Consider the following 22,082-nt stretch of genomic DNA (forward strand, 5'->3'; position numbering starts at 1 on the left):
AAGATGTACACTGGTGATGTGACAGTGTGTACAGTGAGGTGTAAAGCTGTACACTGGTGATGTGACAGTGTGTACAGTGAGGTGTAAAGTTGTACACTGGTGATATGACAGTGTGTACAGTGAGGTGTAAAGATGTACACTGGTTATGTGACAGTGTGTACAGTGAGGTGTAAAGATGTACACTGGTTATGTGACAGTGTGTACAGTGAGGTATAAAGCTGTACGCCGGTGATGTGACAGTGTGTACAGTGAGGTATAAAGCTGTACGCCGGTGATGTGACAGTGTGTACAGTGAGGTATAAAGCTGTACGCCGGTGATGTGACAGTGTATACAGTGAGGTGTAAAGATGTACTCTGGTGATGTGACAGTGTGTACAGTGAGGTGTAAAGATGTACTCTGGTGATGTGACAGTGTGTACAGTGAGGTGTAAAGCTGTACACTGGTGATGTGACAGTGTGTACAGTGAGGTGTAAAGTTGTACACTGGTGATATGACAGTGTGTACAGTGAGGTGTAAAGATGTACACTGGTTATGTGACAGTGTGTACAGTGAGGTGTAAAGATGTACACTGGTGATGTGACAGTGTGTACAGTGAGGTGTAAAGCTGTACACTGGTGATGTGACAGTGTGTACAGTGAGGTGTAAAGTTGTACACTGGTGATATGACAGTGTGTACAGTGAGGTGTAAAGATGTACACTGGTTATGTGACAGTGTGTACAGTGAGGTGTAAAGATGTACACTGGTTATGTGACAGTGTGTACAGTGAGGTATAAAGCTGTACGCCGGTGATGTGACAGTGTGTACAGTGAGGTATAAAGCTGTACACTGGTGATGTGACAGTGTGTACAGTGAGGTGTAAAGTTGTACACTGGTGATATGACAGTGTGTACAGTGAGGTGTAAAGATGTACACTGGTTATGTGACAGTGTGTACAGTGAGGTGTAAAGATGTACACTGGTTATGTGACAGTGTGTACAGTGAGGTATAAAGCTGTACGCCGGTGATGTGACAGTGTGTACAGTGAGGTATAAAGCTGCACGCCGGTGATGTGACAGTGTGTACAGTGAGGTATAAAGCTGTACGCCGGTGATGTGACAGTGTATACAGTGAGGTGTAAAGATGTACTCTGGTGATGTGACAGTGTGTACAGTGAGGTGTAAAGATGTACTCTGGTGATGTGACAGTGTGTACAGTGAGGTGTAAAATGTACCCTAGTACTTTTGTTTTTTTTTATAAATCATTATGTCACGGATATCAGACAGCTAAGGCTACCCCCCACCCCCCTACAACCTCACCCCTGTTGTTTCTCAGTGGTTTTGGGCTCCTCAGAGCAACCACCATCTCTGGAAGCTGTTTGTTTGCTTTGTGTTGGCTTGTTTTTGTGTTCAGAGACAAGTTGGTGTATGACCAGGAAAACCCTCCTAGGCTGGCCGGGCTCCTGGAACTCCCGGTCGGCTGCCTTACAACGGACACCCGCCTAACCCCTCTCAGGCTGGCCAGGCTCCTGGAACTCCCGGTCGGCCACAGGACAGCAGAACACCCGATAACTTTAACCCAGGTCGTCCCAGCAAGGGGTGGGGGAATTTCCGGAGGGGAGCTCCTTTTGGAACTGGGGTTTTTGGACACCCCTAACCCCATAACTTCAACGGACTGTAACTCCGGTCCCCAGTAACGAATCATGCTGATTGTTGGACTGTGGCATCTGGGGACCGAGAGCTTTAAAATGACACCCTGGAAGTGCCACCGCTCCACCGGGATCACCCGAAACCGCCACCCCTATGTATTGGGATTATGTGAGACTGTGGCTCCTATGGAGGTGCCGGGCTGTCTAGAGGGGCGGGAATGGAGGGAAAATAGTGGGATTGTCCAGGGTCTTATCAAGATGAGCTGACTGTATAAAAGGAGTGTGTGTTTTCAATAAAATCAGTTCCTGTTAAACCTGAATGCTAGGCTGTCTAGTTATTTGGGTGGGCTCCAGCTAAAATCACTTTCCTGGGCTACATAGCAGCCTGTTCCAGGCAGAGGAAGGACCCTCTGGCAGAGCTACCTAGTCTGGATAGCCGGAGTCTGCCACAGGGTGGGACCCTGAGTACTGGTGCTGTCGGGCATCAGGGGTGGCTACAGGCTGTGGTCACTTGCCAGCTACATAGCTGCAATCGGCAGGGAGGAGGCAGGACCCGTTTGGCAGAGCTACCCAGTCGGGGTAGCTGGGGGTATCCGTCACATATTATATAACTTTTTTTTTTATTATTTTTTAAATTACCATAGTTTTGATTTTCACTTGCAGGTTTGTCAGCAGTTTCTGGATATTTTCTAAGAAAATCTTGTCTGCAGTTAAGACGATGAATTTCTCTTCGCATTTCTTTACAATCTCCGTTGCCTGTGTAAAGAACGTGCTATTAACACAAGTGCATAGTATAGTAACGTAACCTGGTAAATCTACACAACGCCATTACCAAAACCAATTTTCTAAGATAAAGAGACAGGATATACTACTTGCGTTGTCCCACTAACGTTTTTTTTTAATAAAGAAATCAATTATTTATTTAGCTGGTGCGTATATAATAGTTACACAAAAACGCTGCACTTAAAAAAATTCCCAGGTGGTTAAAATAAGATCTTTTTAGTTCGTTTTGGGACATTAACCTGCTAGGCACAAGTACAACAGAACAGTTATTTTTTCCCTCCTGTGCCTGGAGCATTTGTTAAAGCTGTTACCATATTTAAACTCTTTATAGATGCTGGTTGGTGAAGCTTCAAATCTTCTATTGGGTGACGCTACACCTGTGGGATACCTTGCTGACATGTTAAGTGGGTGACGCTACACCTGTGGGATAACTTGCTGACATGTTAAGTGGGTGACACCACACCTGTGGGATAACTTGCTGACATGTTAAGTGGGTGACACCACACCTGTGGGATAGTGTGCTGACATGTTAAGTGGGTGACGCTACACCTGTGGGATAACTTGCTGACATGTTAAGTGGGTGACACCACACCTGTGGGATAACTTGCTGACATGTTAAGTGGGTGACACCACACCTGTGGGATAGTGTGCTGACATGTTAAGTGGGTGACACCACATCTGTGGGATAACTTGCTGACATGTTAAGTGGGTGACACCACACCTGTGGGATAACTTGCTGACATGTTAAGTGGGTGACACCACACCTGTGGGATAGTGTGCTGACATGTTAAGTGGGTGACACCACACCTGTGGGATACCTTGCTGACATGTTAAGTGGGTGACGCTACACCTGTGGGATAACTTGCTGACATGTTAAGTGGGTGACACCACACCTGTGGGATAACTTGCTGACATGTTAAGTGGGTGACACCACACCTGTGGGATAACTTGCTGACATGTTAAGTGGGTAACACCAGACCTGTGGGATAGTGTGCTGACATGTTAAATGGGTGACACCACACCTGTGGGATAGTGTGCTGACATGTTAAGTGGGTGACACCACACCTGTGGGATAACTTGCTGACATGTTAAGTGGGTGACACCACACCTGTGGGATAACTTGCTGACATGTTAAGTGGGTAACACCACACCTGTGGGATAGTGTGCTGACATGTTAAATGGGTGACACCACACCTGTGGGATAGTGTGCTGACATGTTAAGTGGGTGACACCACACCTGTGGGATAGTGTGCTGACATGTTAAGTGGGTGACACCACACCTGTGGGATAGTGTGCTGACATGTTAAGTGGATGACACCACACCTGTGGGATAGTGTGCTGACATGTTAAGTGGGTGACACCACACCTGTGGGATAGTGTGCTGACATGTTAAGTGGGTGACACCACACCTGTGGGATAGTGTGCTGACATGTTAAGTGGATGACACCACACCTGTGGGATAGTGTGCTGACATGTTAAGTGGGTGACACCACACCTGTGGGATAGTGTGCTGACATGTTAAGTGGGTGACACCACACCTGTGGGATAGTGTGCTGACATGTTAAATGGGTGACACCACACCTGTGGGATAGTGTGCTGACATGTTAAGTGGGTGACACCACACCTGTGGGATAGTGTGCTGACATGTTAAGTGGGTGACACCACACCTGTGGGATAGTGTGCTGACATGTTAAGTGGGTGACACCACACCTGTGGGATAGTGTGCTGACATGTTAAGTGGGTGACACCACACCTGTGGGATAGTGTGCTGACATGTTAAGTGGGTGACACCACACCTGTGGGATAGTGTGCTGACATGTTAAGTGGGTGACACCACACCTGTGGGATAGTGTGCTGACATGTTAAGTGGGTGACACCACACCTGTGGGATAGCTACTTGATGCGTGCAAAACGCTTACTTCTAGTGGAGTTAGCTTGCAAGCGGAAGCAATAAATAGTACTGCACTCGTAATCTAGCCCTTAATGAGTCCCCGTTGATGTGTTATAACAGCAGCATATATCAGTATGAAATATTTAGGAAATTGTTCCTTTAGGTTTATTCTTGAAATTAAAATGGCTGGTTTTGCTATCTGAAACCATGACCCGTGATACAAAAAAAAATGTCATTATCTAAGTACTGGTCTTTGTGTAAGTCTACTCTTCCTGGAGTTTTAATCCGTTTGAATGCCATATTCTTTAGAAAAGTGGGTGGTTGTTTCCATGAGAAAAAACAGGTATTTCTCATATGACATTTATTATAAAGGAGGAACCTCTTTAATAACCTACAGCTAGAATCATTGGTGAAATGTTAAGGGAAACACATTTTACAATGCAGTGCCCCTTTAACTGGCAATATCACCTCGATGCACCAAACAGCCCCTAGCAATTTACTAATACAACACTGCCTTTAATAAGAGAAATGCGTTGTTTGTGAAGATGCAAACTTAACCCTAATCCCTTAAGAAGAGTCATGAAGATTAGCCAGGAGTCTTTTACTAACCTGCTCTAAACAAAGCGATTCCACACCCTCAAGATCCACCATGACCTGTGGGATAGTGTGCTGACATGTTAAATGGGTGACACCACACCTGTGGGATAGTGTGCTGACATGTTAAGTGGGTGACACCACACCTGTGGGATAACTTGCTGACATGTTAAGTGGGTGACACCACACCTGTGGGATAACTTGCTGACATGTTAAGTGGGTAACACCACACCTGTGGGATAGTGTGCTGACATGTTAAATGGGTGACACCACACCTGTGGGATAGTGTGCTGACATGTTAAGTGGGTGACACCACACCTGTGGGATAGTGTGCTGACATGTTAAGTGGGTGACACCACATCTGTGGGATAACTTGCTGACATGTTAAGTGGGTGACACCACACCTGTGGGATAACTTGCTGACATGTTAAGTGGGTGACACCACACCTGTGGGATAGTGTGCTGACATGTTAAGTGGGTGACACCACACCTGTGGGATACCTTGCTGACATGTTAAGTGGGTGACGCTACACCTGTGGGATAACTTGCTGACATGTTAAGTGGGTGACACCACACCTGTGGGATAACTTGCTGACATGTTAAGTGGGTGACACCACACCTGTGGGATAACTTGCTGACATGTTAAGTGGGTAACACCAGACCTGTGGGATAGTGTGCTGACATGTTAAATGGGTGACACCACACCTGTGGGATAGTGTGCTGACATGTTAAGTGGGTGACACCACACCTGTGGGATAACTTGCTGACATGTTAAGTGGGTGACACCACACCTGTGGGATAACTTGCTGACATGTTAAGTGGGTAACACCACACCTGTGGGATAGTGTGCTGACATGTTAAATGGGTGACACCACACCTGTGGGATAGTGTGCTGACATGTTAAGTGGGTGACACCACACCTGTGGGATAGTGTGCTGACATGTTAAGTGGGTGACACCACACCTGTGGGATAGTGTGCTGACATGTTAAGTGGATGACACCACACCTGTGGGATAGTGTGCTGACATGTTAAGTGGGTGACACCACACCTGTGGGATAGTGTGCTGACATGTTAAGTGGGTGACACCACACCTGTGGGATAGTGTGCTGACATGTTAAGTGGGTGACACCACACCTGTGGGATAGTGTGCTGACATGTTAAATGGGTGACACCACACCTGTGGGATAGTGTGCTGACATGTTAAGTGGGTGACACCACACCTGTGGGATAGTGTGCTGACATGTTAAGTGGGTGACACCACACCTGTGGGATAGTGTGCTGACATGTTAAGTGGGTGACACCACACCTGTGGGATAGCTACTTGATGCGTGCAAAACGCTTACTTCTAGTGGAGTTAGCTTGCAAGCGGAAGCAATAAATAGTACTGCACTCGTAATCTAGCCCTTAATGAGTCCCCGTTGATGTGTTATAACAGCAGCATATATCAGTATGAAATATTTAGGAAATTGTTCCTTTAGGTTTATTCTTGAAATTAAAATGGCTGGTTTTGCTATCTGAAACCATGACCCGTGATACAAAAAAAAATGTCATTATCTAAGTATGTAGTAGTATGTAGTGTGCTGACATGTTAAGTGGGTGACACCACACCTGTGGGATAGTGTTCTGACATGTTAAATGGGTGACACCACACCTGTGGGATAGTGTGCTGACATGTTAAATGGGTGACACCACACCTGTGGGATAGTGTGCTGACATGTTAAGTGGGTGACACCACACCTGTGGGATAGTGTGCTGACATGTTAAGTGGGTGACACCACACCTGTGGGATAGTGTGCTGACATGTTAAGTGGGTGACACCACACCTGTGGGATAGTGTGCTGACATGTTAAATGGGTGACACCACACCTGTGGGATAGTGTGCTGACATGTTAAGTGGGTGACACCACACCTGTGGGATAGTGTGCTGACATGTTAAGTGGATGACACCACACCTGTGGGATAGTGTGCTGACATGTTAAGTGGGTGACACCACACCTGTGGGATAGTGTGCTGACATGTTAAGTGGGTGACACCACACCTGTGGGATAGTGTGCTGACATGTTAAATGGGTGACACCACACCTGTGGGATAGTGTGCTGACATGTTAAGTGGGTGACACCACACCTGTGGGATAGTGTGCTGACATGTTAAATGGGTGACACCACACCTGTGGGATAGTGTGCTGACATGTTAAGTGGGTGACACCACACCTGTGGGATAGTGTGCTGACATGTTAAATGGGTGACACCACACCTGTGGGATAGTGTGCTGACATGTTAAGTGGGTGACACCACACCTGTGGGATAGTGTGCTGACATGTTAAATGGGTGACACCACACCTGTGGGATAGTGTGCTGACATGTTAAGTGGGTGACACCACACCTGTGGGATAGCTACTTGATGCGTGCAAAACGCTTACTTCTAGTGGAGTTAGCTTGCAAGCGGAAGCAATAAATAGTACTGCACTCGTAATCTAGCCCTTAATGAGTCCCCGTTGATGTGTTATAACAGCAGCATATATCAGTATGAAATATTTAGGAAATTGTTCCTTTAGGTTTATTCTTGAAATTAAAATGGCTGGTTTTGCTATCTGAAACCATGACCCGTGATAAAAAAAAAATGTCATTACCTAAGTACTGGTCTTTGTGTAAGTCTACTCTTCCTGGAGTTTTAATCCGTTTGAATGCCATATTCTTTAGAAAAGTGGGTGGTTGTTTCCATGAGAAAAAACAGGTATTTCTCATATGACATTTATTATAAAGGAGGAACCTCTTTAATAACCTACAGCTAGAATCATTGGTGAAACGTTAAGGGAAACACATTTTACAATGCAGTGCCCCTTTAACTGGCAATATCACCTCGATGCACCAAACAGCCCCTAGCAATTTACTAATACAACACTGCCTTTAATAAGAGAAATGCGTTGTTTGTGAAGATGCAAACTTAACCCTAATCCCTTAAGAAGAGTCATGAAGATTAGCCAGGAGTCTCTTTTACTAACCTGCTCTAAACAAAGCGATTCCACACCCTCAAGATCCACCATGATGGACCCCTCAAAGGATGCAATGTCAGCGGATGCCTGGTGCAGTTGTTTGCGATACACCTCAACTTCATCAGGAGAGAAGTTACCGCCCTCTGAAAACAACCTGCGCAAGAAAACACAAGTCACCCTTAAAAGGACACGCACAAGCGTAGTTTGTAATCCGGATGTACAAATACAGGGAGAAATAATCACGTTACATAAATGTATTCTAGCTCAATAAAACAATAATGTCAAATGCTATAATATATCTAACATTGCAAGACGTCACTAAAAGGTAACCCAATGTTTTTCTTTCATGATTACAAGCAAAAAAAAATTTCCAATCAAATTTTCTTAATTCCCTTTGTTTTTGTTGTTGAAAATCAGGTAGGTAGGCTGAGGAGTATGCACATGTATTGAGTACTATATCGCAGCAGTTTAACAACAGTACTAGATGGCAGCAGTCTTTGCTGACATGCAGTGCTGCAGACATGTGCACACTACCTACCGAGATATCTCTTACCATAAGAACAAAGCAAATTTGGTACTTTAGATCGTAAGGGCCTGAATCACAAAGAATTTTGGGCTTCATGTCCCTTTAAGTAAAGGGAGGTAACTTCTCTAACAACATGTGATGTATGTGTGTGTGTAGCGTGTATGGAGTGTGTTTGCATGTATGTGTGTGTAGTGTGCATGTAGTGTGTGTGCATATATATGTGTTTGCAGTGTGTGTAATGTGTATGGAGTGTGTTTGCATGTATATATGTGTGTAATGTGTATGTGTAGTGTGTAAGGAATTTGTTTTCATTTTTAAGACACAATGAGTCCATGGTTCATCTTAATTACTAATGGGATATTCACCTCCTGGTCAGCAGGAGGAGGCAAAGAACACCACAGCAGAGCTGTTAAATAGCTCCTCCCTTCCCTCCCACTCCAGTCATTCTCTTTGCCTACGTTAGTGATAGGAAGAAGTAAAGTGAGGTGTTAGAATAGATTCTTCAATCAAGAGTTTATTATTTTTTTAAAGTAGTGCAAGATTGTACTGCTTTGTTCTAGGGTGTAGCCGTAGTCCATATCAGTCTCTTCAGTAGAGCCTTGGTGGCTTTAGAGCAACGGGAACTTGTGGGACATAATTCTCACTGCGCCTCCCATGTTTTCTTGCTGCCCTATATCCTTCAGTCGGAGGTAATCATTTACTCCTCAGGTCAATGTGAGGGAGAGGACCTCTCAAGCCTGAGAGCTGCCTTGCTGCCAGGCAGAAGTCAAGGTAAGTGCTACTTTAAATTTCTGGGGCACAAGGAGACTCAAAATAACAGTAAGCACACACTGAACATAAAGGGCTCTGAAGGGAAGGTAGCTCTTTATGCTGGGACATTACAATCTTTCCTGAAAGGAAAGTATTTGGGCAGCGTTACTTGGCAGGCACTGGGGCTGGAGTAAAGCTGGAAAACAAACAGGTTACGTTATGGCTCTGGTGGGTTCACTATTCTCTATCGGCATAGGTTTACGCCCACGATGGACGGTCCTTCCTGTTTTGCACGCCACTTTAAATGAGCTTCAGTTCTGAGAGGCTGAGGGAATAGAGCGATATCAGGAAGGATTTGTCCGGTCTGTTCTAGAGTCGCATGGTGAAAGTAATCATGCGTTGCTAGTACAGACACAGTATTTCCTTTTTTCAGCAGCGTATCATTATTTGGTGATTCAAACAAGGCACTACTAAAATGGATCGTCTGGAGCTGAAGAGAGGGGAAATTTAGCTGATCTTCAGTCAGGTAGGAGCACTTCTGCAGAGTGAGTGCTGAGGTGCAGAGGGTAATTTTTTATTAATCATTGTTTGAAGCTGAATGGTTTGCAGTAAAAAAGAAACCGTTTTGAATTTAAAGAGACAGTAACGTTTTTTTATAATTAATATTGGCAAATACATTTAAAAAAATGTATTTACTGTTTGGCAAATTGTGAACAAGCATGGACCAATGGGACTTGCAAGATGTCACCTACTCCTTATGTTTTGACGCCAACGTGGAACCACCAATCCCTTTCTCCCCAAGCATCCCAAATTTTACCGCCCTCACAAGCAGTGCCCTGCGCTTCAGCAATAGTCCCTTCTGGGGTTTCGTTAAAAGACATAGCTTGGATCTGGTAGGGGGCAGACTTTCCTTCTTCGTTCAAGCTTAGGTTCGGGATGTTCAGGATCCCTCGGCAATAGAAATAGTGTCTCAGGGATACAAACTGGAGTTCAAAGTTTTTCCTCCCAGAGGCAGATTTCTACTTTCAAGATTATCTGCAGACCAGACAAATGAGAGAGGCATTCTTACACTTCGTAGGAGACCTCTCTGCCCAGGGAGTGATTGTTCCCATTGCAGTTCAGGAACAGGGTCTGGGGTTTTATTCCAATCTGTTCGTAGTTCCCAAAAAAGAGGGAACCTTCAGGCCAATTTTAGACCACAAGAGTCTAAACAAATTTCTCAGGGTACCGTCCTTCAAGATGGAAACAATTTGTTCCATTCTTCCATTGATCCAAGAGGGTCAATTTATGACAACAGTGGATTTAAAGGATGCGTATCTACATGTTCCCATTCACAGGGATCATCACAAGTTCTTAAGGTTTGCCTTTCTGGACAAACACTTCAAGTTTGTGGCTCTTCCTTTCGGTCTGGCCACAGCTCCCAGAATCTTCACAAAAGTTCTTGGATCTCTGTTGGCGGTTCTTCGATCACACGGCATTGCAGTGGTGCCTTATCTGGACGACATTCTAGTCCAGGCGCCATCCTTTCAGCTAGCAAAATCCCACACGGACTTGGTGTTGTCCTTCCTACGATCTCACGGGTGGAAGGTAAATTTAGAAAAGAGTTCCTTAGTTACAAATACAAGGGTAACTTTCTTAGGAACCATAATAGACTCCCTGTCTATGAAGATTTTTCTTACAGAAGTCAGGAAATTAAAGATTATCGATACTAGTATAGTCCTTCAGTGGCTCAGTGCATGGAGTTAATCGGGCTGATGGTGGTGAAAATGGACATCATTCCGTTTGCTCGCTTCCATCTCAGAACTCTACAGTTGAACATGCTGAGGCAATGGAACGGAGATTATGCGGACTTGTCTCCTCGATTACTTCTGGAGCAGGAGACAAGGGATTCTCTACATTGGTGGTTGTCTCTGGATCATCTCTCCCAGGGAACCTGCTTTCGCACACCATCTTGGGTGATTGTGACAACAGATGCCTTCTAGGGTGGGGAGCAGTCTGGGGCTCTCTAAAGGCTCATGGAACATGGACTCGGTCGGAGTCTGTTCTACCCATAAACATTCTGGAACTGAGAGCGATCTACAATGCTCTTCTGGCCTGGCTTCAGTGGGCGGAGGCCCATTCTTGCTGCCTGTCGGCAATCCACATCCCAGGGGTGGACAACTGGGAGGCTGGATTTCCTGAGCAGGCAGACCTTTCATCCGGGGGAGACCTTTCATCCGGGGGAGTGGGAACTCTATCCAGAAGTGTTCTCCAGCCTGATTCTCAAGTGGGGTCAGCCGGAATTAGATCTCATGGCATCGCAACAGAATGCCAAGCTCCCGAGATACGGGTCGAGATCCCCCAGACGGAACTGATAGATGCTCTGACGACGCCTTGGACCTTCAATCTAGTATACCTGTTCCCTCCGTTTGCTCTTCTTCCTCAAGTAATTGCATTGCAGTTCAGGAACAGGGTCTGGGGTTTTATTCCAATCTGTTCGTGGTTCCCAAAAAAGAGGGAACCTTCAGGCCAATTTTAGACCACAAGATTCTAAACAAATTTCTCAGGGTACCGTCCTTCAAGATGGAAACAATTTGTTCCATTCTTCCATTGATCCAAGAGGGTCAATTTATGACAACAGTGGATTTAAAGGATGCGTATCTACATGTTCCCATTCAAAGGGATCATCACAAGTTCTTAAGGTTTGCCTTTCTGGACAAACACTTCAAGTTTGTGGCTCTTCCTTTCGGTCTGGCCACAGCTCCCAGAATCTTCACAAAAGTTCTTGGATCTCTGTTGGCGGTTCTTCGATCACACGGCATTGCATTGGCGCCTTATCTGGACGACATTCTAGTCCAGGCACCATCCTTTCAGCTAGCAAAATCCCACACGGACTTGGTGTTGTCCTTCCTACAATCTCACGGGTGGAAGGTAAATTTAGAAAAGAGTTCCTTAGTTCCAAATACAAGGGTAACTTTCTTAGGAACCATAATAGACTCCCTGTCTATGAAGATTTTTCTTACAGAAGTCAGGAAATTAAAGATTATCGATACTTGTATAGTCCTTCAGTGGCTCAGTGCATGGAGTTAATCGGGCTGATGGTGGTGAAAATGGACATCATTCCGTTTGCTCGCTTCCATCTCAGAACTCTACAGTTGAACATGCTGAGGCAATGGAACGGAGATTATGCGGACTTGTCTCCTCGATTACTTCTGGAGCAGGAGACAAGGGATTCTCTACATTGGTGGTTGTCTCTGGATCATCTCTCCCAGGGAACCTGCTTTCGCACACCATCTTGGGTGATTGTGACAACAGATGCCTTCTAGAGTGGGGAGCAGTCTGGGGCTCTCTAAAGGCTCATGGAACATGGACTCGGTCGGAGTCTGTTCTACCCATAAACATTCTGGAACTGAGAGCGATCTACAATGCTCTTCTGGCCTGGCTTCAGTGGGCGGAGGCCCATTCTTGCTGCCTGTCGGCGATCCACATCCCAGGGGTGGACAACTGGGAGGCTGGATTTCCTGAGCAGGCAGACCTTTCATCCGGGGGAGACCTTTCATCCGGGGGAGTGGGAACTCTATCCGGAAGTGTTCTCCAGCCTGATTCTCAAGTGGGGTCAGCCGGAATTAGATCTCATGTCATCGCAACAGAATGCCAAGCTCCCGAGATACGGGTCGAGATCCCCCAGACGGAACTGATAGATGCTCTGACGGCGCCTTGGACCTTCAATCTAGTATACTTGTTCCCTCCGTTTGCTCTTCTTCCTCAAGTAATTGCTCAAATCAAACAGGAAAGGGCCTCTGTGATCCGCATAGCACCGGCCTGGCCTCGCAGGATTTGGTATACAGATCAGGTGGAGAGGACATCTCTACCACCTTGGAGATTTCCGTTGAGGAAGAACCTTCTGATTCAGGGGCCCTTTCTTCACCCAAATCTAGTTTCTCTGAAGCTGACTGCTTGGAGATTGAACGCTTAATTTTATCCAAGCGGGGATTTTCTGACTCTGTCATAGAGACCATGATTCAGGCTCGTAAGCCTGTTACTAGAAGGATTTACCATAAGATTTACCATAAGATTTGGCATAAATATCTCTATTGGTGTGAATCCAAGGGCTATTCATGGAGTAGAGTTAGGATTCCTAGAATGTTGTCCTTTCTCCAAGAGGGTTTGGAGAAAGGTTTATCGACGAGTTCACTAAAGGGCCTTATCTATTTTGTTACACAAACGTCTGGTGGATGTTCCAGGTGTACAATCATTCTGTCAGTCCTTGGTCAGGATCAGGCCTGTGTTCAAACCAGTTACTCCTCCATGGAGTCTTAATATAGTTCTCAAAGTTCTTCAAGGGGTTCCGTTTGAGCCTATGCATTCCTTAGATATTAAGTTGTTATCTTGGAAAGTTTTATTTCTTGTTTCTTCTGCTCGGAGAGTATCAGAGCTCTCGGCATTACAGTATGAGTCTCCTTATCTTATTTTCCATTCAGATAAGGTAGTTTTACGTACTAAATTAGGATTTCTTCCTAAGGTTGTTTCTGATCAGAACATTAAACAGGAGATTATTGTTCCTTCCTCGTGTCCTAATCCTTCTTCTCAGAAGGAAAGACTTCTGAACAATTTGGACGTGGTCCGTGCTTTAAAGTTTTACCTGCAGCGACTAAGGACTTTCGTCAGTCTTCTTCTTTGTTTGTGGTTTTCTCAGGAGAACCAAAGACACAGAAAGCTACGGCTACTTCTCTTTCCTTTTGGCTGAAGAGTATCATACGTTTTGCATATGAGACTGCTGGACAGCAGCCTCCCGAACGGCTCATTCCACGAGGGCTGTTGCTTCCTCATGGACGTTCAAAAATAAAACTTCTGTGGAACAGATTTGCAAGGCTGCAACTTGGTCTCTCTTCACACTTTTTCAAAGTTCTACACTTTTGCCTCGGCTGAGGCCGCTTTTGGGAGAAAGGTTCTTCAAGCAGTGGTGCCTTCCGTTTAGGTTCCTTGTCTTGTCCCTCCCGTATCATCTGTGTACTCTAGCTTGGGTATTGAATCCCATTAGTAATTGAGATGATCTGTGGACTCATCATGTCTTAAAAAGAAAAGAAAATTTATGCTTACCTGATAAATTTATTTATTTTTTGACACGATGAGTCCACGGCCCGCCCTGTTCTTTTAGACAGGTTGTGGGTTATTGTAAACTTCAGACACCTCTGCACCTTGGCTTTTCCTTTCTCTTCCTAACTTTGGTCGAATGACTGGAGTGGGAGGGAGGGGAGAAGCTATTTAACAGCTCTGCTGTGGTGCTCTTTGCCTCCTCCTGCTGACCAGGAGGTGAATATCCCATTAGTAATTAAGATGATCCGTGGACTCATCGTGTCAAAAAGAAATACATTTATCGGGTAATGCATACATTTTCTTTTGTATGTATGTATGTGTGTGTGTGTGTAATGTGTATGTAGTGCCTTTGTGTAAAGAGTGTATTTGCATGTATGTATGTGTGTGCAGTGTGTGTAATGTGTATGGAGTGTGCATGTATGTATGTGTGTGTGTGTGTAGTGTGCATGTAGTCTGTGTGCATATATATGTGTGTGTATTGTGTAATGTGTATGGAGTGTGTTTGCATGTATGTGTGTGCAATGTGTATGGAGTGTATTTGCATCTATGTATGTATGTATGTGTGTAAAGAGTGTATTTGGATGTATGTATGTGCAGTGTGTGTAATGTGTATGGAGTGTGTTTGCATGTATATGTATGTGTGTGTAGTGTGTATGGAGTGTGTGTAGTGTGTATGGGAGTGTGTTTGTATCTATGTATGTATGTGCATGTGTGTAAAGAGTGTATTTGCATGTGTGTGTGTGTGTAATGTGTATGGAGTGTGTTTGCATGTATATGTGTAGTGTGTAAGAAATTAGTTTTTATGTATGCATGTATGTGTGTGTAATGTGTATGGAGTGCCTTTGTGTAAAGAGTGTATTTGCATGCATGTATATGTGTGTGCAGTGTGTGTAATGTGTATGGAGTTTGCATGTATGTGTGTGTGTGTGTAGTAACGCTATTTGTGAGTACAAGTTTAGCCCTCATGCAGTAATTAAGGTGTACTGGACATATTGGGCTAGATTACAAGTTATGGCACGCAAGTAAACTGGCAAATTTGCACGTTTACGGGAGCACGATATATAACCAGCTACCATTACATTACAAGTACAAGTACATTACCATTACAAGTGGCTGGTAAATGAAACCACAAGCTCGCAGTAGCAATTAGCGCTCCGAATATTAACGAGTGATCAGATCTCTGCTTAATTTTCAAAACATCCCCAAATTGCCCCCAAATTTAAGTGTAGTTGTTTAAAATAAAAAATTTTTTGCATTTTTATTTAAAAAATAAAAAAATAAGATAACTGCAAGAAGCAGTTATGAGGGTTTAAACTGAGCAGTTGTGGGGTGTTAGAACAAAAAAACACATCACTGACACGTGTCTTTACATTGCGGTCTATGGGAATGAGAGAGAGAGAGAGAGAGAGAAGAGAGAAAAGAGAGAAAAGCAAAATGTATGCTTACCTGATAAATTTCTTTCTTTCTTGACACGGTGAGTCCACGGGATCATCAATTACTGTTGGGAATATCACTCCTGGCCAGCAGGAGGAGGCAAAGAGCACCACAGCAAAGCTGTTAAATATCAATTCCCTTCCCACAAACCCCCAGTCATTTGAAAGAAGGAAAAGGAGAGAAAGGAAGTAACACAAGGTGCAGAGGTGCCTGAGGTTTATATAAACAAAACTGTCTGAAAAAACTGAGTCAAGAAATAAATACATTTATCAGGTAAGCATACATTTTGTTTTCTTTCTTATGACACGGTGAGTCCACGGATCATCAATTACTGTTGGGAATCAATACCCAAGCTAGAGGACACAGATTATAAGGGAGGGACAAGAAAGGTAACCTAAACAGAAGGCACCACTGCTTGAAGAATCTTCCTCCCAAAAGATGCCTCGGCCAAGGCAAAAGTATTGAATTTATAGAATTTAGAAAAAGCAGAAGAAATAGCAGTAAGAAACAAAACCTTCCAAGATAATAACTTAATATCTATGGAATGCTTAGGCTCAAACGGAGCCTGCTGTAAAACTTTAAGAACAAGGTTAAGGCTCCAAGGAGGAGCAGCTTACTTAAACACCGGCCTGATTCTGACCAGGGCCTGACAGAAGGATTGTACATCCTGCACGTCTGCCAGACACTTGTGTAACAGAATGGAAAGAGCAGAAATCTGACCCTTGAGGGTACTGACAGATAATCCATTCTCAAAGCCTTCCTGGAGAAAAGATAAAATCCTTGGGATCCTGACTTTACTCCAAGAATATCCCTTAGACTCACACCAATAAAGATATTTACGCCATATCTTATGGTAAATCTTTCTAGTGACAGGCTTACAAGCCTGAACCATGGTCTTGATAACCGATTCTGAAAATCCATGCTTTTCTAAGATCAAGCATTCAATCTCCAAGCAGTCAGCTTCAGAGAAACGAGATTCGGATGAAGGAAGGGCACCTGAAGCAGAAGGTCCTTCCTGAGAGGTAGTCTCCACGGAGGTAGGGACGACATCTCTACTAGATCTGCATACCAGATCCTGCGAGGCAACGCAGAAGCTATAAGAATAACTGATCCTCTCCCCTGCTTGATCTGAGTGATGACTTGCGGAAGGAGAGCAAATGGAGGAAAGAGATATGCCAACCTGAAGTTCCAAGGAACTGCCAGAGCATCTATCAGAAAGGCTTGAGGGTCTCTTGACCTCAAACCGTACTTTGGGAACTTGTTGTTCTGACAAGACGCCATCAGATCCAATTCTGGTAACCCCCATTTGGTTGTTAACCTGGAGAACACTTCCGGATGAAGTTCCCACACCCTGGGATGGAAAGTCTGTCTGCTCAGAAAATCCGCCTCCCAATTGTCCACTCCTGGAATGTGAATGGCATATAGAGAGCAGTTGTGAACCTCCGCCCACTGGATGATCCATGCCACCTCCTTCATGGCTAAGGAACTCTGAGTTCCCCCTTGGTGGTTGATGTAGGCCACTGAGGTTATGTTGTCCGTCTGGAATCTGATAAACCGGGCTAGAGCCAGCTGAGGACAAGCCATCAAGGCGTTGAAGATCGCTCTCAACTCCAGAATGGTCTCAGAAGGGAATCTGCTCTCCCCATAAACAAAGTCCCTGCACCTTCAATGAGTCCCAGACTGCCCCCTAACCTAACAGACTGGCATCTGTGGTCACAACTACCCAGGAGGGTCTCTGAAAACACGTCCCCTGGGACAGATGTTCTTGAGACAGCCACCACAATAGGGAGTCCTTGGTTGACTGATCCAGAACTATTCTCTGAGATAGATCTGTATAATCCCTGTTCCACTGAGCGAGCATGCATAGCTGCAGGGGTCTAAAATGGAACTGAGCAAACGGAACTATGTCTATGGAAGCTACCATCAACCTGTATACCTCCATGCATAGAGTCACTGACAATCGTGCCGCTGACTGTAGAGACAGGCAAGCGTACAGAATCTTGACTCTTCTGACCTCCGTCAGAAAAATCCTCATAGCTAGAGAATCTATAATGGTTCCTAAAAAGGTCACTCTTGTAGACGGAACCAGAGAACTCTTCCCAGATTGATTTTCCAACCGTGGGAACGAAGGAACGCCAACAATGTTTTTGTATGAAATTCTGCTAGTTGAAAGGATGGTGCCTGAACCAGAATGTCATCCAGATAAGGCGCCACTGCAATTCCTCGAGACCGAACTACTGCCAATAAAGCGCCCGGGACCTTTCAGAAAATCCTGGGAGCTGTGGCAAGGCCGAATGGAAGCGTTACAAATTGGAAGTGTTGGTCTAGATAAGCAAACCTCAGATATTTGTGATGATCCCTGTGAATGGGAACGTGCAGGTACGCATCCTTCAGATCTATGGTAGTCATGAATTGACCCTCTTGAATTAGGGGCAGGATGGAGTGGATAGTCTCCATCTTGAAGGACGGCACTCTGAGGAACTTGTTTAGAAACTTTAGATCTAAAATGGACCTGAAAGTTCCCTCTTTTTTGGGAACCACAAACAGGTGTGAGTAAAACCTGAGACCCTGTTCCTGACTTGGTAAAGGCACTATCACTCCCAAAAGGGAAAGGTCCTGCACACATTTCAAGAATGCCTCTCTTTTTATCTGATCTACAGATAATCTTGAGAGGTGGAACCTTCCTCTGGGAGGAAAAATCTTGAACTCTAACTTGTATCCCTGCTCAAGGGTCTGGAACATCCCGTTCCCAAGCTTGTGCGAACAGAGAGAGCTTGCCCCCTACTTGATCCGATCCCAGATCGGGGCAGCCCCTTCATGCTGACTTGGATTCAGATGTGGGCTTCTTGGACTGCTTCCCCTTGCTCCAGGACTGCCCAGGTTTCCATGTGGGCTTGGATTGCTCCTGTTTGGCAGAAGCAGGGGAAGACTTGCCTCCGAAGTTACGAAAGGAATGAAAATTAGTCTTGCAACTTTTTCGATTTATTCCTCTTGTCTTGAGGTAGAAAGGAACCTTTACTGCCCGTTATATCAGAGATAATTTCTGCCAATGCCAGTCCGAACAAGGTCTTTCCTTGTAAGGGATAGACAAAAGTTTAGATTTCGAAGAAACATTGGTAGACCAGGATTTAAGCCTTAATGCCCCAAGGAGCTAAGATTGCAAAGCACAATATCTTGGCTCCCAACTTAATGACCTGTAAGGAAGCATCAGTGATAAAAGAATTGGCTAACTTAAGAGCCTTAATCCTATCCTGAATCTCCTTTAAACAAGTCTCAGCTTGAAGAGACTCTGACAAGGCGTCAAACCAGTAAGCTGCAACACTGGTCACTGTAGCAATGCATACTGCCGGTTGCCATTGCAGACCCTGATGCGTATACATCTTCTTTAAGAGAGCCTCCAGCTTCTTATCCATAGAATCCTTAAAGGAACAGCTGTCCTCAATAGGAATCGTAGTTCTTTTAGCCAAAGTGGAAATCGCTCCTTACACTTTAGGAACTGTCTGCCATGATTCCCTGATGGAGTCAGCCAAAGGGAACATCTTCCTGAAGACCAGGGAAGGGGAGAAGGTAATTCCTGGTCTCTCCCATTCCTTAGTAATAATTTCCATGGCAAGGTCTGGCTCTGGAAAAACCTCCCCGGGAGAAGGAACATCAAAGTATCTATTTAATTTACTGGACTTTTTAGGATTGACTTCAACAGGAGTATCCGAGTCGTCCAACGTAGCTAAAACCTCCTTTAACAAAGCACGGTGGTGCTCAAGCTTAAATCTGAAGAAAACAACTTCAGCATCAGATGAAGTAATTACACTTTCTAAATCTGAGATTACACCCTCAGAAGCCACCGAAGTATCTTCCTCCTCAGATCTGAGTGAAGGAGGAATCCGGTCAGCCTGAACAGGAATAGGTACCTTATCTGAATCTACAGACTTCCTCTTACGTTTCCCCTGCAGCATGCTGTGGCTCAGTATGAAAAAGCTTGTCTTTATACAAAATAGTTCTCTCAATACAGGAACTACAGAAAGGCAAATGCGGTTCTATTTGGGTATCAGAACAGAGTCTGCATACAGTGGAAGGCCTAGACTCTAGGTCCATAATGCACTGAAAACATTAAATGCACTGAATATTTAACTTTTAAATTTCACTAAAAAGTACTGTGACTGTGAAAAAACAAACACGCTCACAAGCGCTATTTATTCCCCTAACCGTGTAAGGGAAAAAAAGGTTTTAGCTGAATAAATAAATAAATAATATGCCCTACAGGCACACTCTACACCTCAGCGCTAAGCTGAGGTGCCTACCTGCCCCTCCTGTTACAGAACAAATGCTTTTCGGCTTCCGGACAGCAAAGAGGACCGAGACAGCAGAGTTAACATGCAGAAGGCTCCTTCCGAAAAAACGGCACCAAAGAGCAGTGCTCAGACAGAAACACGCCACCCAGTGGTGTCACGCCCCCACACACGCTGCCGAAAAACGGCAAGCGACTAAGGGGAAAATAAAAACTGAGAAGCCACTGCTAACAGTTATACACACTGAGCCATCAATAAAATATTAAAAACTGAGAATATGAGGACAAAACTCAGCTCAGTCTCCCTCCTACAGCCACACAGTGCCCCACAGCCTGCCTGAGAAATTCCTGACCGCAGGAATAAATGTCCCAAAATGGTGCAGCTGACTTAAACATAAAGTGCCAAATGATCTTAAAATAAGTAAAATGACACTCACCTGCACTCCTGAAAATCCGGCAGGAGGACCAGTCACTGGTATGATAGGAAGCCGCTCCTCACAGGGACCTGTGGACAGAAGTGAACAGAGTAAGCCTACTCTGTCATTCTTAATGAGGGCAGCAACCTGTTAGGAAACTCAGTGGAGCCCACCCCACCAATTCCTAACTGCTTAAAAGCCACCACAGCCAGCCCTGCTGAAGAGCCTAACATGGAGTACAGCTAAACCCAAGTGTTAGGAAGATCAAAGCAAGCCTGCTCAGGCTTCAAATAAAACAAAAAAATCTTGATAAAAGGATCATATTCAGACACCTAATGACTTCACCTCCTCCTTTCACTAGAGGCAAAGAGAATGACTGGGGTTTGTGGGAAGGGAAGTGATACTTAACAGCTTTGCTGTGGTGCTCTGGCCAGGATTGATATTCCTAACAGTAATTGATGATCCCGTGGACTCACCGTCATAAGAAAGAGAGAGAGAAGAGAGAAAAGAGAGAGAAGAGAGAGAGAATTATGTGTTAATATGTGTACCAACCCCCACAACTCAAATAACTAATTTAATTAATAAGCCCCCTAACCTAACACCCCATACATTAATTAAACCTAATCTTATACCCCTATGAAAATTAAAAAAAACCCACAAAATAAAAACAACTCCTAATCTAAACTAAACTTCCAATAGCTCTTAAAAAAAACTAAATCTAAAAAAATCTAAGATACTCATTGCAACTAAAGGGGCATTTGTATGGGCATTGCCCTTTTACAAACAGCTCTTTTGAACTTATAAAAAATCTAATCTAAAAAAAACACACCCCAAAACAACAAAAAAAAAAACACCAAAATAGGTACCCACAGTTCTTGAAGTCCGGCGGCGAAGGTCTTCTTCCAGGCGGTGAAGGTCTTCATCCAGCGTGGGGAAATCTATCTTCATCAGGAGAAAAGGCAGCACAGAGCAGAGGTGATCGCGGAGCGCAGGTGATCGCAGAGCAGGACCGACGTGGAGGTTCCACTTCTTGTGGTCGCCGCCGCACACTGAAGATTGAATGCAAGGTATTGATTTTGAAATCGGCCAATAGGATGAGAGCTACTGAAATCCTATTGGCTGATTTGAACAGCCAATAGGATTTCAGTAGCTCTCATCCGATTGGCTGATTTTAAAAATTTCAGCCAATAGGAATGCAAGGTACCTAAATGGGGTACCTTGCATTCAATATTCAGTATGCGGTGGAGATAGCATGAAGAGGACCCTCCACGCCGGTCTTGCTCTACGACGGCCAGTCCTGCTCCGCAATTGGTGGTCCTGCTACACAGTCACCTCCGCGATCACCTCCGCGCCGCCTTTGCTCCGGATGAAGATAGAAGATGTCCCGCATTGGATGAAGACCTTCACCGCCTAGAAGAAGACCTTCGCCACCTGACTTCAGGAACTGTGAGTACCTATTTCAGGGTTAGACTAAGGTTTTTTGTTTTTTTTTAGATTAGGGTTTGGTTTTTTATGGGCGCAAAAGAGCTGTTTGGCAATGCCCATACAAATGCCCCTTTAACTGAAATGGGTAGCTTAGGTTTTTTTTAGACTTGTTTTTTTTTATTTTGGGGGGTTGGTTGGGTAGGGGGTTTTACTGTTAGGGGGTAATTGGTAATTTTTTTTAGGTAAAAGAGCTGTTAAACTTATGGCAATGCCCTACAAAAGG

At 44.7% G+C, this 22,082-nt stretch overlaps 1 protein-coding gene and 1 long non-coding RNA gene across 2 annotated transcripts in view; one reads left to right on the forward strand and one right to left on the reverse strand.

Annotated features, from left to right (window-relative positions):
- LOC128642758 (uncharacterized) overlaps positions 1-22,082 on the forward strand; it is a 341,511-nt gene that overhangs the window by 259,004 nt on the left and 60,425 nt on the right. The gene's annotated exons all lie outside the window — the stretch shown is intronic.
- CCDC180 (coiled-coil domain containing 180) overlaps positions 1-22,082 on the reverse strand; it is a 289,632-nt gene that overhangs the window by 171,940 nt on the left and 95,610 nt on the right. The window contains exons 23-24 of the mRNA XM_053695554.1: positions 7,897-8,041; positions 2,266-2,382 (exon numbers count right to left, since the gene is read on the reverse strand). Coding sequence (XP_053551529.1) covers positions 2,266-2,382; positions 7,897-8,041 — 262 coding nt within the window. The remainder of the gene's footprint in view (positions 1-2,265; positions 2,383-7,896; positions 8,042-22,082) is intronic.

The sequence above is a fragment of the Bombina bombina genome, chromosome 12 (assembly GCF_027579735.1).
Source record: "Bombina bombina isolate aBomBom1 chromosome 12, aBomBom1.pri, whole genome shotgun sequence".
In the NCBI taxonomy this organism is placed as follows: Eukaryota; Metazoa; Chordata; class Amphibia; order Anura; family Bombinatoridae; genus Bombina; species Bombina bombina.